The sequence below is a fragment of the Alligator mississippiensis genome, chromosome 6 (genome assembly GCF_030867095.1).
Source record: "Alligator mississippiensis isolate rAllMis1 chromosome 6, rAllMis1, whole genome shotgun sequence".
In the NCBI taxonomy this organism is placed as follows: Eukaryota; Metazoa; Chordata; order Crocodylia; family Alligatoridae; genus Alligator; species Alligator mississippiensis.
In genome coordinates this window covers 84,632,530-84,650,035 of record NC_081829.1, presented here as the reverse complement: position 1 = coordinate 84,650,035, position 17,506 = coordinate 84,632,530, and the positions used below count along the sequence as shown (strand labels likewise).

The 17,506-nt window shown below is 45.1% G+C and overlaps 1 protein-coding gene across 1 annotated transcript in view; it reads left to right on the top strand.

Moving 5' to 3' along the window:
* The first annotated feature begins 2,896 nt into the window (after nt 1–2,896).
* LOC102566234 (deleted in malignant brain tumors 1 protein) overlaps nt 2,897–17,506 on the top strand; it is a 63,041-nt gene continuing 48,431 nt past the window's right edge. Inside the window, exons 1-3 of the mRNA XM_059730341.1 lie at nt 2,897–2,915; nt 15,223–15,321; nt 15,680–15,746. Coding sequence (XP_059586324.1) covers nt 2,897–2,915; nt 15,223–15,321; nt 15,680–15,746 — 185 coding nt within the window. The remainder of the gene's footprint in view (nt 2,916–15,222; nt 15,322–15,679; nt 15,747–17,506) is intronic.

Sequence of the window (17,506 nt, the reverse complement as noted above, 5' to 3'; positions counted from 1 at the left end):
GAATCTATGAACTAGGGTTTAACTCAGAGATGCAGCTGGAGAATGGCTCATCAAGTGATCCCATCCCATAGAGAAATGAAGGCACAGGTCCTCTTGAAAGGAGGGCCTCATAGAGGACCAGACTGGTAACAAGCTAGTTTTTCTAATCTCTCCACTACCAATTACCTGGCCTGAGCACTTCTTTTCAGAGGTGGGACTTCATGGTGATTGGGGGTAGGATTGAAGGAAATCCTGTAGTGGTGATGGAGTGTTAGTGGGAGACAATTTGGGCACAAAGCAAAACGATCCCCGAGCGAGGCAAAAGAGGGAAAGGGGCCAGGAGGCTTCCATGGCTGACCAGAGAAATCCAGGGCAGCCTAAGGGCCAAAAGGGGAGCACATAAAATGTGGAAACAAGGTGAGATCACTAAAGATGAATATACCTCCTCTGCTCGTGCTTGTAGGGAGGCAGTTAGACGGGCCAAAGCTACCATGGAGCTGAGGATGGCAACCCAAGTAAAAGACAACAAGAAATTGTTTTTTAGATATATAGGGAGTAAAAGGAAGGCCCAGGGAGGAATAGGACCCCTGCTAAATGGGCAGAAACAATTGGTGACAGACAGGGGGGACAAGGCTGAACTCCTCAACGAGTTCTTTGCCTCAGTGTTCCTAAGTGAGGGGCACGACAAGTCTCTCACTGGGGTTATAGAGAGGCAGCAGGAAGGCACCAGACTTCCATGCGTAGACCCTGGGACGGTGCAGAGTCACTTGGAAGAACTGGATACCTTTAAGTCGGCAGACCCGGATGAGCTCCATCCGAGGGTGCTGAAGGCACTGGCCGACATCATTGCAGAGCCACTGGCGGGAATATTCGAATGCTCGTGGCGCACGGGCCAAGTCCTGGAGGACTGGAAAAGGGCTAACGTGGTCCCCATTTTCAAAAAGGGGAGGAAGGAGGACCCAGGCAACTATAGGCCAGTCAGTCTCACCTCCATCCTTGGTAAAGTCTTTGAAAAAATTATCAAGGCTCACATTTGTGAGAGCCCAGCAGGGCAAATTATGCTGAGGGGAAACCAGCATGGGTTTGTGGCAGGCAGATCGTGCCTGACCAATCTAGTCTCTTTCTATGACCAGGTTACGAAATGCCTGGACACAGGAGGAGGGGTGGATGTCATATACTTAGACTTCAGGAAGGCCTTCGATACGGTATCCTACCCCATACTGGTGAACAAGTTAAGAGGCTGTGACGTGGATGACTACACAGTCCGGTGGGTGGCGAATTGGCTAGAGGGTCGCACCCAAAGAGTCGTGGTGGATGGGTCAGTCTCGACCTGGAAGGGTGTGGGCAGTGGGGTCCCGCAGGGCTCGGTCCTTGGACCGATACTCTTTAATGTCTTCATCAGTGACTTGGACGAGGGAGTGAAATGTACTCTGTCCAAGTTTGCGGATGACACAAAGCTATGGGGAGATGTGGACACGCCGGAGGGCAGGGAACAGCTGCAGGCAGACCTGGACAGGCTGGACAAGTGGGCAGAAAACAACAGGATGCAGTTCAACAAGGAGAAATGCAAAGTGCTGCACCTAGGGAGGAAAAATGTCCAGCACACCTACAGCCTAGGGAATGACCTGCTGGGTGGCACAGAGGTGGAAAGGGATCTTGGAGTCCTAGTGGACTCCAAAATGAACATGAGCCGGCAGTGTGACGAAGCCATCAAAAAAGCCAATGGCACTTTATCGTGCATCAGCAGATGCATGACGAATAGGTTCAGGGAGGTGATACTTCCCCTCTATAGGGAGCTGGTCAGACCGCAGTTGGAGTACTGCGTGCAATTCTGGGCGCCACACTTCAAGAAGGATGCGGATAACCTGGAGAGGGTCCAGAGAAGGGCAACTTGTATGGTCAAGGGCCTGCAGACCAAGCCCTACGAGGAGAGACTAGAGAAACTGGATCTTTTCAGCCTCCGCAAGAGAAGGTTGAAAGGAGACCTTGTGGCTGCCTATAAGTTCATCACGGGGGCACAGAAGGGAATTGGTGAGTATTTAGTCACCAAGGTGCCCCCGGGGGTTACAAGAAACAATGGCCACAAGCTAGCAGAGAGCAGATTTAGATTGGACATTAGGAAGAACTTCTTCACAGTTCGAGTGGCCAAGGTCTGGAACGGGATCCCAAGGGAGGTGGTGCTCTCCCCTACCCTGGGGGTCTTCAGGAGGAGGTTAGATGAGCATCTAGCTGGGGTCATCTAGACCCAGCACTCTTTCCTGCTTATGCAGGGGGTCGGACTCGATGATCTATTGAGGTCCCTTCCGACCCTAACATCTATGAATCTATGAAAGTCCTCTTAATCTCTATAGAGAAGGAAAAGTAAATTGGTGTAGAAAAAAAGGCGGAGTCCTCTCACTGATCTTCAGAGCACTTGCTTGTGGTTAGTCACCAATATATCCAGTAGGCCTGTGTGAAGCGGCTAGTATTTGCTTCAGGTTCGGATTAGGCTGATTTGGGGGACAGAGATTCGATTCAGTGATTTGAATCACTGTCCCAAATCGATTCAGCCAAATCTGATTCAGAGATTTGGCTACCATCCCCTGCCCACTCTCAATTGCAGCCCTGCCCACTCTCCCAGCTCCTGGCTCTTTAAAAGAAAAAAAGCCCTCACTCACCGGCTGCTGCCAGGCGGTGGGGGGGCGATCCCCTCTGCCTCCTACTACCCTGTGCTGCATGGGGGGCACTACCTTGAGCCCCCAACCCCCACCCACTCTCCTAACCCACCCCCCTCATGGCAGCCCCACCCGGTCCCAGCTCCCGCCCTTTAAAAAAAGCCCCAACTCACCAGATTCTGCCAGATGGGGAGTGATCCCTGCTTCCCCCCACTACCCCTTGCTGCATGGGGGGGCTCTGTCATGAGCCCCAAGAAGCCGCAATGGCTACTACAGCAGCCGGTGAGTTGGGGCTTGTTTTTTTCTTTTTTAAAGACCCAGGAGCTGGGACGGGGAAGCCATGGGGGAGCTGGGAGAGCAGGCGGGAGTTGGAGGGCTCATGGCAGAGCCCCCCATGCAGTTCAGGGCAGTTGGGGGCAGCAGGGCAGTGGGGGGGGCAGCCCCCCTGCCTGGCAGCAGCCGGTGAGTGGGGGCTTTTTTTTTAAGGGCTGGGAGCTGGGGCAGGTGGGGCAACCATTCGGGGGCTGGGGGAGTGGGCGGGGGTCAGGGGACCGGTGGGGCTGGGGCTGCAGGCAGGGGATGGGGCCTGGAAGGGGTCCCCCCATGGTCCCCTCCCCGCTTCTCCAGTCCCCCCTCCCCTGCCCCCTACTTACCAGCACACAGTCCGGGTCCAACTCCCTGCTGGAGCAAGTGGGGACTGCCACATCTCTGAAGCTCTCTGAATCTTTTCTGAATTGATTCAGAGAGCTTCAAATTGATTCAGATCTTTTAATTGGTCTCCTGATTTGATTTGGATTCAGAGATTCGGCCACTGCATTGGGTCGGATCTCCTCCAAATCGAATAGGCACCCAAAGTGTCACACAGCCCTAATATCTAGATATGAAACCATATTAAAGGAAGCTAAAACATTATTTTTACCTTTACATGAAAACTTTGCCATGCCAAAAGTAAGCTATGTCATCATAGATAGGGTTGGGAAGGATCTGCACCAGTACAAGTGGGAAGGAAAGGGGTTAAGTCTTCATGGTGTGAGAAGTCCTGAAATAAGGAAAAGCAAACAGAAATCTAGGGAATAATGCAATACTCTCCCTCAGTGGATTTGTATGCTTTTGAGAATGTAAAGTTCTAAGTCTATTGGGCTGGGCCTGTAGGTAACATAGTTAATAACCAGTTGTTGTAACTTAGTGATTCAGGTAAGAATGATTAATGAGGTCATTCTCCCCCACAGAGAAGTGAAAGCACTTGCCTGTCACTCAGCTAGTACAGTAAGAGGTGGGGGGCCCATTAATGTAAGTGGAGATGTATGCCAAAGCTTGCTTTCTGTCTGATGCCACATCCCTATGAGCATAGGGATGCCCTATGTGGCATCAGAACTAAGATGTTCCAGTTCCATAAACATCCGTATTGGCTCTAGCATGATTCAAATTTTTCTGTTTCCATTTCTAGAAATAGTAGAAGCAATTTTTCTCTTCTGAAACTGCTTCAGGTTAGGATGCCTCTTCATTCTGCATTTTAAATTACCCTTGCCTTAAATTTTCCTTGAAAAAGACCCCTATTATCTCAATCAGTCCTTTTTGCTTTCATTTTATTTGTTCTTTGCTCTTGACATATTTTTCCTTTTCAGAATTTAAACTATGTTCTACAGTCTTCCTGCTTCTCTCTCTACCTGGCCCCTGAAATACTTGCTTCTTGATTTCCTGAATTATGATGATTTATGTATTGATCCTTGCTTTTTGTGTTCTCTGTTGGTTTCTCTCTGTTGTTTTCTCTGTATTTTAACACTAACTTATTCAACAATTATTTATTGTATTCTTGTAATGCCTACAGGTCCTAAGAATTAGGCCTGTGTGAAGTGGCTAGTATTTGGTTGGGATTTGGATTCAGCTGATTCAGGGGACAGTGATTCAATTTGCTGATTCAAATCACTGTTCCGATTCAATTCAGCAGAATCTGATTCTGGGATATGGCTGCTGCTGAATCTCTGAATCAGCCAGGCCAGGCCCATCCACCACCCACTCTCCCAGCCCGGCAATGGATGCCCCGCCCACACCAGCACTTGGGGGAAAAAAAGCCCCAACTCAGCAGGTGCTGCCAGGTGGGGGGGGCAACCCCAACTTCCCGCTGCATTAGGGGTTCTCCATGAGCCCCCTGACCCCTCCCTTGCTCCCTCAGCCCCCCTCCCCCCATGGATGCCCCACTCAGGCCAGATCTGGTTCTTTAAGGAAAAAAAAAAACACCTGAAACCCCCCCCCAGACTCACCGCTTCTGCTGGTGGGGAGCGATCCCTGCTGCCCCACACCATTTGTGGGGCTCTGCATGACCCCCTGAAGCCCCGAGGCTGCTGGAAGCATGGTGAGTCCCGGGGCTCTTCTCAGCTTTTTTTTTTCCTTAAAGAGCCAGAGCTGGCCCGGACGGGGCACCTGTTGGGGGACTGGGGGAACAGGGGGGTGAGAGGGTTCATGCAGAGCCCCCCATACAGCATGGGGCAGTAAGGGGCTGCAGGGATTGGCCCCCCCATCCAGCAGCACCAAGTGAGCACTGGGCCTTTTCTTTAAAGTACCAAACTGGGGTGGGCAGGGCAGTCATGGGACGGGGCTGGGGAAGCGGGTAGGGGTTGGGGGAGTGGGGGGGGTCAGGTGGGCTGGCAGGGGTCCCCCCATGGTCCTGTCCCCCCTCCCCCAGCCCCTAGTACTTACTAGCTCAGAGTCAACTGCAGCTTCCTGCTGTAGCCACTGTGGACTGCCCGAACCATCAAAGTTCTCCGACTCTTTCCCGAAGATTTGGAGAGCTTTGAATTGATTCAGCCTTTTAAACTGGTCCCCTGATTCAATTCGGATTCAGAGATTTGGCCACCGAATTGGGCCGAATCTTCTCCGAATCGAATTGCCACCCAAAGCTTTGTATATCCCTGCTATGAATGGGCTGAGACCCCATTATACTAAGCAGTGTGCAAGCAAGGAAGAGAAATGGGTCCTTCCCCAAAAGTACATCAACTAAACTCTTTATATATCATTACAACAAAAATATAGGGGAAAGACTGGCACGTTGCTCCTACATGGGTTTCAGTTTTTCATTTTATTTTTTCCAAAATCTGAATAATCAAGTAAAAGTCACAATTTAATAGGGCAAAGAAAGAACGGAACCATGTTGATCATATGTGGAATTTTACAAGGTTATTCTTTATGCTGTATAATCATGTGATGTGGAGTAATCTATTCATATGGTCTCTCCAACTTCCTTCTAACTAATCTTGCAAGCTTTGAGCCTGACCCTACTCATATGACCCTTATTTAAGTCAATGGAAGTTTTGATAGGAAATCTTGCAGAACTGATCTTGGTAGTACCAGGCATTGAAGTCCGATAAAAACAGTTTGACCAACTGATACTTTCCATTAGCACTATGTATGCCTGACCCCTAATCTCATAACTAAATTTACAGAAATGATATCGAGTGTTCCATATTAGGCAGAATTATAAACAAGTAATATAATCTACTTCCTTGTTACAAATACATACAGACAATACAATACTATTTTTCTTTATCAAGACTAATTCCTTGCTAAATCCCTCCTCCCTTGCCACTGCTTGCTCCACTACATCAGTGTGGGGCATGAATTTAAGACAATCCTCCAATATTTAGATGCTAGACATGGGATATAATAACATTAATAGATTTTCTATTTCTGGAATCTGATTATTGGGAGGCCATGTTAAATTCAGTCTCATCTTGGATTCAGGGAAATACAGTAAACACATTTATTGGCAGAGTTCCGAAACTGATAAGTACTAAAATGTTGAAGAAGTGCCATATTGAGATGTACATTAGGTCTTGACCCATGGGATTAAGCAGACTTGGGAAGTAGTCAGGATGTTAGAATCATAGAAAATTAGGGTTGAAAGGGACCTCAGGAGGCCATCTAGTCCAACCTCCTGCTCAAAGCAGGAACATCCCCAACTAGATCATCCCAGCCAAAGCTTTGTCTATCCAGGTTTTGAAAACTTCCAAGGATGGAGATTCCACCACCTCTCTGGGTAACTTGTGCTAGTGTTTTACTACCCTCCTAGTGAGAAAATTCTTCCTAATATCTAACCTAACCTTCCCTTGCTGCAACGTGAGACCATTGCTTCTTGTTTTCTCATATGCCACCAATGAGAACAGTCTAGCTCCATCCTCTTTTGAACCCCCCATCAGGCAGTTGAAGTCTGCTATTAAATCCACTCTTAGTCTCCTCTTCTCTAGACTAAATAAGCTCAGTTCCCTCAGCCTCTCCCCATAAGTCATGTGCTTCAGCCCTCTTACCCTTTTTGTTCCCCTCTGCTGGACTCTCTCTAATTTGTACTCATCCTTTCTGTAGTTCATAGATTTCATAGACATTAGGGCTGGAAGGGACCTCGGAAGATCATCGAGTCCAGCCCCCTGCCCAAAGGGCAGGAAGTCAGCTGGGTTCATAGGATCCCAGCAAGATGAGCATCCAGTTTGCTCTTGAAGGTGTTCAATGAAGGCGCTTGAACTGCCTCCGATGGCAGGCTGTTCCAGACCTTGGGGGCTCGGACAGTAAAGAAATTCTTATGTCCAGCCTGAAACGGTCTTGTAGTAGTTTATGACCATTCGACCTAGTCATCATCCCTTGGGCCGCTCTGGTGAACAAACATTCCCCCAGATAATGGTGGTCACCCCTGATAAACTTATAGGTGGCCATCAGATCACCCCTGAGCCTGCGCTTATCCAGGCTAAAGAGCCCCAGGGCTCTCAGCCTGTCTTCATAGGGTCTGCTTCCCTGACCTCTGATCATGTGTGTGGCTCTTCTCTGGACTCTCTCAAGCTTCTCCACGTCCTTTTTGAATTGTGGAGCCCAAAACTGGATGCAGTACTCCAGCTGCGGCCTCACCAAGGCCGAGTACAAGGGGAGAATGACGTCCCGGGATTTGCTTGAGAAGCATCTATGGATGCAAGCCAGCGTTTTGGTTGCTTTACTAGCCGCAGCATCGCACTGCAGGCTCATGTTCATCTTGTGGTCAATGATGACCCCCAAGTCTCTTTCTTCCATAGTGCTAGCCAACATAGCACTGCCGAGCCTATAAGGATGCTGTGGGTTTTTCTTCCCAAGGTGGAGAACCTTGCATTTATCGGCGTTGAACACCATCAGATTCTCATCCGCCCACTTGCTGAGCCTGTCCAGGTCAGCCTGGATCGCCTGCCTGTCTTCTAGTGTGGATGCTTTTCCCCAAAGTTTGGTGTCATCGGCGAACTTGGCCAGTCCGCTTTTGACTCCAGTGTCCACATCATTAATGTTGGTAGTTGGGGGCCCAAAACTGAACACATCTTGGATTCAGGGAAATACAGCAACCACATTTATTGGAAGAGTTCTGAAATTGGTAACTACTTAAATTTGGAAGAGGTGCCATATTGAGATGTACATTAGGTCTTGACCCATGGGGTTAAGCAGACTTAGGAAATGGTCAAGATGTTACACGGACAAAGAGAAAAGAAATCTATCTGAAATAATATCTTCCAACTAAAATCTTGGGGATACTCTTGAGACCCTCAAATATAGAGCTGGTATTTAAAATTATACAGAATTGATTCATTGAAGTACATTAAAATTGCAAAAGGCAGAACTTAATCACTAGGAAATGCCAAATTAAAGGTTGGCCATACAACCTGAATTCTACCACTGTATGGCTGCATCTACACAAGTCACTGACTGCGCAGTAGCCCATGACTACTGCACAGCAGTGTTGCATGGCAGAAACTGTGATGTGATGCTGCTGTGCTGTCAGCATCACAAAGAAGTTGTCGGTGCTACTGCACAGTAACCCAGATTACTGCAGTCATTTAGTACTTGTTTGTATGAGTTCTAAATTACTGCACAGTCAGCGTCTCATGTCAACGTGGCCTATGTGTGTGTGTGTTACACTAGCCTTTAATTTCATAATTAGTTTTCCCTCATGGGACATCACTCTCATTCTGTAAACAGTTTTTAATGTTTATTTGTATTGTTCCCCATTCAGAATCTGACCCCAGATTCTGGTAAATTAATTACAACCCAAACCCAGTACTGAATTCAAAATTATTCTTTTTGTCTCATAGATGCTCCAGTAGTGTTGTTAGTATAGTGGCTGATGGCTTCACATTTGTGTGTGACGGAAAATAAAGTTCACATTGCTTGAAATCCATTCATGTTAAGAGGCCAGGATGGCCTGTTTTTCCCAGGGTATGGATAATTTTTATAACGCTTGAAACCTTTAAAGCTTAACTCCAAGTAAGTGGTTGAAATTGCAGTAGCTGCATACCAATGCATGCGTGAACAGCTGATGCAGTTTCGTGGTTCAGGGTAGAAGTTGGTGTGCAAGGTTTGTCCTTAAAATAGAATAATAGAATCATAGAAAATTAGGGTTGGAAAGGACCTGAGGATGTCATCTAATCCCTGCTCCAGTTGGACCATCTCCAACTATGTCATCCCAGACAAGGATTTGCCTAGCTGGTTGTTCAAACCTCCAAGGACGTAAATTTCACAACCTTTCTGAGTTATCAGTTCCATTGATTTACTACCCTCTACATGATATCTAATCTTAATTTTGTTTGCCACAACTTGAGACCATTGCTCCTTGTTCTGTCATCTGCCACCACTGAGAACAGTCTAGCTCAGAGGTCAGCAACCTCTGGCACACATGCTGAAGCATGGCATACAAAGGCATTTTGCCTGGCACATGCACCTCGGGGTGGATGATAGGGAAGGGGCTAGGGCTACAATGCCACAACGAGGATTGGGTCCCTCACAGGTCCCCTGCAATCCATCTGGATATGCATGTGTGCCCATCACTGGCAACAAGCTGGGCTGGGGCTCTGTCAACCCCAGTGCAGCTGCTTGTACCCTCCCTGACACATGTCATGAGCAGCCCAGAATCCATAGTGGGTGGCAGGGGCCTTCTCAGAGTCCAGGCCAGATGTGGCATTCAGCTGGGAGGCTACAAGAACCTGCATGAGGGTCCACAGAGCTTCAGCCTGGCTTGTTGCTGACTGTGGGTACAAACACACCTGTGGCAGAAGGCAGGGAAGCAGCGAGGGACCAGATCCTTGTTGTGGCAGTGCAGCCCCAACCCCATTCTGCTGTATGCCCCAAAGTGTGCATGCACCAGCTGCCTGAAATGAGCCAGGCCAGGGCTGTGTGGACCTGGTGCAGCCAATTGTACCCTCTTGGTTGTGGCAAGCAGCCAGCTGGGGCAGGCCCAAGCCATCTTCCATGGAGTCTGGGCCGCTGGCAGCATGCAGGGGTGAGATACTAAGGTCTACAGAGCCCGGGCCTGGCTTATAGCCAGCTGTGGGTGCATGCATGCCTTGGGTCAGATGGTGTGGAAGGGGCCCAGGCTGTACTGCCACAATAAGGATTAGGCTCTTCACAGCTTCCCCCACCATCCACCCCGGCATGCCAACATCATCCAAGTAGAGATTGTGAGTGCTTTTGGTGCGCTGCCCAAAAACATTGCTGACCCCTGGTTTAGCTCCATCTTCTTTGTAACTGCCTTTCAGGTAGGGTGCTATTAAATTCCCCCTGTCTTCTCTTTTCCAGACTATATTAGTCAAGTTCCCTCAGCCTCTTCTCAGAAGTCATGTGCCCCAGTTCACTAACCATTTTTGTTGCCATCTGCTGGACTGTGTCCAATTTGTCTCTATCCTTTCTATGGTGGAGGGTCCCAAAACTGGACACAATACTCCAGATGTGGCCTCACCAGTGCTGAATAGAAGGGAAGAATCACTTTCCTTGATTAGCTAGCAGCACTTCTACTAATGCAGCCCAGTGTGCCATTAGCCTTCTTCTCAACAAAGGCACATTGTTGGCTCATAGTCAGCTGACCAGTCTCTAGTTCCATGGATATTCCTTCTTCCCTTTCTTAAAGATGGGCACTATATTTGCCCCTTTTCGGTCAACTGGGACCCCTCCCAATCACCCTGAGTTTTCAAAGATAAGGCCCTATAACTATATAAAGACATTGGCGAACTCCCTCACCACCCTTGGGTGCATAACATTTGACCCCATTAAGTTATATACATCCAGCTTTTCTAAATAGTTCCTAACCTGTTCTTCCACACCTGTTGCCTGCTCACCTCCTCCCCAAACTGTGCTGCCAGATGCAGTAGTCTGGGAGCTGACCTTGCCTGTGAAGATGGAGGTGAAACAGGCATTGAGTACTCCAGCCTTTTCTGCATCCTGTGTTACTAGGTTGCTTCTCCCATTCAGTAAGGGACCCACAGTTTCCCTGACCTTCTTGTTGCTGACATACTTGTAGAAACCCTTCTTGTTACCCTTCATGTCCTTTGCTAGCTGCAATTCCAGTTGCACTTTGGCCTTCCTGATTTCAACCCTGCATGCCCAAACAATATTCTTAAACTCCTTGCTACTTGTTTGTCAAAGCTTCTACTTCTTGTAAGCTTCCTTTTTGTGTTTTAGCACACTGAAGGGTTCCCTGCTAAGCCAAGCTGATCTTCTCCCATACTTGCTAGTCTTTCTGTACATCAGACTGGTTCATTCCTGTACCCTCAGTAAGGTTTCTTTAAAATACAGCCAGCTGTCCTGGACTCCTTTTCCCCTGAGACTGGTCCCCCAGGGGATCTTGCCCATGAGTTTCCTGAGCAAATTGAAGTCTGCTTTTCTGAAATCCAGGGTCCTTAGTCCACTGCTTTCCTTTATTCCTTTCCTTAGGATCCTGAACTCAGTTATCTCATGGTTGCTGCTGCCCAAGTTCCCATCCACTACTACATCTCCCACCAATTCTCCCCAGGCTGGTCAAGAACAGCATGGCCTCCAGTTGGCCTCTCCAACACTTGCACCAGGAAGTTGTCCCCAACACTCTCCAAAAACTTCCTGGATTGCCTGCACGCTGCTGTATTGCCCTCCCAGAAGATGTCAGGATGATTGAAGTCCCCCATGAGAACCAGAGTCTGTGATTGGGGAACTTCCATTAGTTGTTTGAAGAAAGCTGCATCCATGACAGTGCTCTAGTCATGCAAGCTATCCCACCAAGTCTGTTATTCCAATCCCATCATAGTGCTGTGACTGTGTGAGGACTTCCAGTCCTTTTTGCTTGTTTCCCAGGGTCCATGCATTTGTGTATAGACACCAAGAGTAACTAGCTCATTGCCCTACTTGGTCAGGAAGAATGAAAAGGCCTTCACTGTTACCCCCCCGCCCCCCGGTAAACCTAGTTTTCCATCCCCCGGCAAACCTAGTTTGAAGCTCTTTCTAGTCCATGAAGCTCTTTCTGCTCCATAATCCTCAAACTTTCTAGCTTGACCTTAAAATTATTGAGAAAAGCAAGGAGAAATTATAAGGAAATGTAAGATAGTAATTCGGCCTCACTTTTAATGCTAGCAATTTTTGCAGGAAGTAGCAAAAATGAATGATAAGAAATCAAAACAGCAGTGGCTGTACCTGTACTGTTATCATGCTTACTCAAAGAGATTGGCGTCAAAGCCTTTTAAAAAATTAATGTGAAATATTTTAATTTATTTGATGATAAAATAAAGATCCAGTTTCAAGGACAGCCTCCTCTATATATTTTCAAGCAATATATATCTTTCAGTCCATTTCTTTTCTTTCACCTCCAAGCCCAGTCAACATGGATAACACTCTGATCTTCGTTTGGGTGCTACTTTTATACTCAGGTATTGGTACTAAAATGATGATTTTCTCCCACTTTTTATCACCTATAAAAGAGTTGAAAAAATATTTAAATTGTTGGAGGAGAGAAATATTTGGATACAAATGTTAGCAGCCTAGATAGTTGAAATAAAATTATCTTTTAAACTCTTATCTTGCTGAATCTATGGACCTGATTCTATTATCTTATATACTTCTCTAACTCCATGGACTTCATGTCCAGAAATTTAAGAAGAATCAGGCCCTGTATAAGCACAAATTATTCTTTGTGCTTTGTTGATATTCTCTGCCTCTGTTAGTCAAAGTTAAGAGGAGAGCAGGCAGGGGATGGAAAACTGAACATTAAAAATAAAAGAACATTGTTTCCCTTCCACTCCAGGAAATGCAGTGGGAATGCCTTCCCTTAGTATCTATGTTAAACTAAAATCTTTCTTCTCTCTTGCACTTGCTCTTGTCCAGATTGCTATTGAGCATTTAATGTTACCTGGTTAAAACTGAACATGTATCATGGATGTTCTTTACTGTCCTGTAGGTCATGGTCTTCCGCGTTTGATCTTTGAATAAGAGCGCAATAATATGTTATTGATAATGTGACTAATATGATAATGATAGCAATTTCCACTTCTTACTGTAGGACTTTCCTTCATGACAGCTTGATGCTATTCAATGTATGACATCATATTAACACTTCACATGTGTGAGAGATGCTACTCCTTTCCCAACAACACAACACTAACTGAACTGAATGGCAAGTCAAGGCAGAAGGGGCATAAATAGGTTGTTACAGTTAGTTCTTAGTTTTAATATCCACTTTTGCTACATTCATGCTACTGAAAGATGATATCCATGTGCCACAATATAGTGTGGTAAGCCTTTATGAAAAAGATTATTTTAATGATAATCACACATATTTTCATTTACATATCTCATTAACATTTCTGCTGAATAGGGTAATATTTCATTTTGTATCAATAAAATAAATAATCACCTTAGTTTTCTGCATATTACAATACTTTCTGCATACACTCTCTAAAATGAAGCTGTAATTAATCATTTTGTTTCCTGTTTCTGTATTATTAGGTTATAATAATAACCCACAAAGTTGAATGTGACTTTCTGCCGAAAAACAGAAAAAGAAACAAACCAAACAAACAAACAAAAAAAACCCCCAAACAAGCCTTTTGGTCAGTTTTGCTGGTTAGCTTCACTTGAACAGAACGGTTTTAAGCAATTAAAACACAGCATAAAAATATGATCTTCTCATTTTCAGCTGGATACATGTTACATTCAGGTTTAACAACTTTGTATTTAATTAACCATTTTTCTTATGCCCCTTTAGAGGTTCAGCTTTTTCTTACATCCTCCTCTGTTTGTCTCTCTTCCAATCAAAGCAAAAAAATATTCCTTATTATGGATATTTTGGAGTGTTTATTTAACATTTCTTTGGTAAAGTTTAGTTAGGAGAGTAATTCCCAACCAGAAATTTTCTAAAGATTTGGTTCTGCCATGGAACTTCAACTGTATGTGCAAGTTTCTGCAGGGGCCTGGTTCCCTTGCAGCGTAGAAGTAATAATTCCTGCAGAATTCAGTAAGGTAGAGCCAGGTGAAGAGATGTGAACCGATGTCCCACAAAAACTCTAAGACATTCTTGTGAAATACTCTTTGTGTCTAATATGAATCCTTGTCAAACTACACTGTTCTGTCTTTTTGGTAATCCACTGCCTCATAAGAATCAACAATACTAATAGAATGTTTAAAACAGTTTCTAATTTTCTCATTTTTACCATCTGTATTAACATCTCTCCCAGATCCAGCATCTCATGTGGCTTCTAGTGCTGTGGCTAGGTTCTATTTTCTTTCCTTACTTGCTATCTTACTGTACATTCTTCATTCAAATAGGTGGCCTACACATCTAAAGATGGAAGAATCCATTTCATATCTCAATATGAGATATGACTCAACAGGGATTGGATTTACTTCTAATAACCCTATTGCCCTTGAATATGAACAGACCTCTTGATAATCCACCATGGAGTATGATAGAAGTTATAAAGCATAAGTCATTTTTTTCATTATCGAAGGCCTGAGGAGTTCTGAATAGAGGTGGACAAGACATGGGCTTTTATTTCTCATTTTTAAACATCATTTCAAAACTTATTTAAATGTGTTTTTTAAGTTAACACTTGAAAATAAACCTAACTCATCATATTACTATTGTCTTTTTGCATGAGCCAGCTGCTACAGCAACCACCACAGAGAATACTGCAAATCGTAAGTCAAAGCTCTTATTTTTATAATAGGGAACCAAATTCTGAATGGTTCTGAGCAGAGGAAGGCAGACCATGACCTTTTCATCTCATAAACATTTTTGAAATATTGAAAAAAGTTGCAATCCCAACTCAGCCTGAGAAGTAGAAATTGAAAAAAATGTTGCAAACTAAAACTCCAAACCAGGTTTGGATCAGGCCAATCAAAATATTTCATTTAAGTGATTTTGACCTGTTTCATTACTAATTTTTTACTATAACTATTTTTTATTATAAGTATATTTTTACTGTAATATTAAAAAATGTTGTTTAAAAAAATCAGATCCTTTTGTTCTGAAAATATCAAAATGAACCATTTCAGTAATTCTGAACCTTTTTCATAATTTTTTTGAAGTAGACAAAAATTTGTAAAAATTAACCCTCTCCTTTAAATGATGTATTAAAAGCAAAGCTACTTTTACGACAAATTGGCTGTCATTAGCCAATACCTGTATTTTGGTTTTTTTTTTCTTAACCGTGCATGTCACTTAGGTGTAAAATTTTGTTTCAGTGCAGATATCATGTTTAGCTATCAAACCTGATTGCTGGCTATGCAAATTTGCAAGCTAGGAGAAATGTAATTTTTTTTCTTTGTCTTTTTTAACTTGTTATCTCTGATATAGATGTAGAAATTCAGGCAGCTTCATCTTGCCATGAGCTGCCATCACTACTAAAGCCCAGTAACTCTGTATGTACAAAAGTACTAAAAGTTCTTCAGGAAAGTTAGTCATTGAGGTCTCCCCGCTTAGACTTGGCCAAGGTGGATACTTGGCTTTGCCAGAGGTTATTGGGAGGCTCAAGAATGCCTTTCTTATTTAGCCTGCATCCTGAAATACCAGGTGCCAATGTTACATCATTTCAGACTTCTCTTAAATGGCTACTAGGGGAATCGGTAAGGGATCTGCTGTTTTCTCTTGTTCTTGTTACATGCCTTCCTCTGCCCACAGGAATATTTACAAACATTTCAATTTGGTATTTCCTGTAATATATATTTCTTGGTTTTCATTATTTGCATTCCAAATCCATCCATCTGCATCCATCTCACAAATAGCTTCCTGCTTATATCTTCTTCGGTTGCAGGCAATAAAAATGACACCAACTATTTTGGGGTAACAGTAGTGAATGGAGATCCCTTTGAATTCAGTTGGTATAACTTGTTATCTTTTCACTGCCAGAGAAGAAGCACACAGCCAGAACTAAATCAGGCTTCTGGATTGATTAATTATGTCACCATATTTATCTTGTTTTTTATTTATTAAGTAATTATTGAAATTTTATTGCCCAAAACTTATTCAGTAGTGGATTCAGCTACATAAATCAACGATAAATGTAAAGATTTGAATACCACTTTTAGATGACTATTTCTTTATTTTTTTCTGCCAACAGAAACAACAATATTGACAACGTCAATTATATCCACCACCACACCGGAGTTTACTTCGAGTAAGTGGTGAATCCTTGGCTGTGGGGTAAATTCAGTGGATAGATTAGATCAAAAGAAAACTGACACCTGATGTTTGCCTGAACTGCAAATCGAACCCCACTACCCTCAGTAGTGTTATGCCATTTACATTTGCTGTTTTCACATATAGCTATTCATGTCTTTATTTTGGGCAAGAACATAAAGGGAGAAGATCTACTAAATGATCTATAGAGCATCTATCCATAACTAACCATTTTACACTTTCTTTTTGTCACTCAGTTATTTCATTTGGGCCTAGAATTTAGCAAAGTAGAAGCTTCATCTGCAAGACTATTCTTATATTATAAAAGCCTTTGTCTGTCTGTCTGTCTGTCTGTCCATAATGCTTTATTCACACATTGATTGGTTGTCTGAAACAACCAATCAGAGTGCTCCAAAAACATTCCAGAGAGGAGGCAGTGGTGGCCCTGCTTCCTGGAGGCAGCACCATTGGCCTACCCTTACCCCTTCAGCCCTGCTCCCTGGAGGTGGCCAGGGTGCTGGCCGAGGGGGATGGAGGGAATGAAGGACACCCCACCGCTGCTGCCCCACTGCTGCCACTGGGCCTTGAGAACAGCTTGGGGGAGGGGGTTGCACATGGATGGATGCACAGCAGTAGCATCATGAGGCACTGGGTGGCTGCTGCAGCTGTCGTATGCAAGCTTCAAGCTCCGCCCCCCCCCCCACGCACACCTGGAGAAGGAATCCACAGCATACATACTGGCTGGGGAGTTCCCTTCTTGAAAGCACAGAGGCGGAAAGGGATCTTGGAGTCATTATTGACTCCAAGATGAACATGAGCCGCCAATGCCAGACCGCAGCCAGCAAGGCCAGCCATACCTTGTCGTGCATCCAAAGGTAGATCTCAAGCCGGTCCAGAGAGGTGACACTCCCCTTCTATGTGACTTTGGTCAGGCCGCAGTTGGAGTACTGCGTCCAGTACTGGGCGCTGCACTTCAAAAGGGATGTGACCAGCCTGGAGAAGGTTCAGAGGAGGGCCACCCGCTTGGTGATAGGGCAGCAGGACAGGCCCTATGAGGAGAGACTGAGGGACCTGAACCTGTTCAGTCTCAGCAAGAGGAGGCTGAGGGGGGACCTGGTGGCTGCCTACAAACTCATCAGGGGAGATCATCAGCAAATAGGTAAAGCCCTTTTCTCCCCAGCACCACCTGCGGTGATGAGGAGCAATGGTAAGAAGCTGATGGAGAATAAGTTTAGGTTGGAGATCAGAAGGCAATATTTTACATTTAGGGTGGCCAAAATCTGGAACCCACTTCCCAGGCAGGTGGTCCTCACCCCAACCTTGGTCATATTCAAGAGGAGGTTGGATGATCACCTGTCTGGGGTCTTGTGAACCCAGCATTCATTCCTGCCTGTGGCAGGGGGTCAGGCTAGATGATCTGTTCAGGTCCCTCCTGACCCTAGCTACTATGAAACTATGGAAC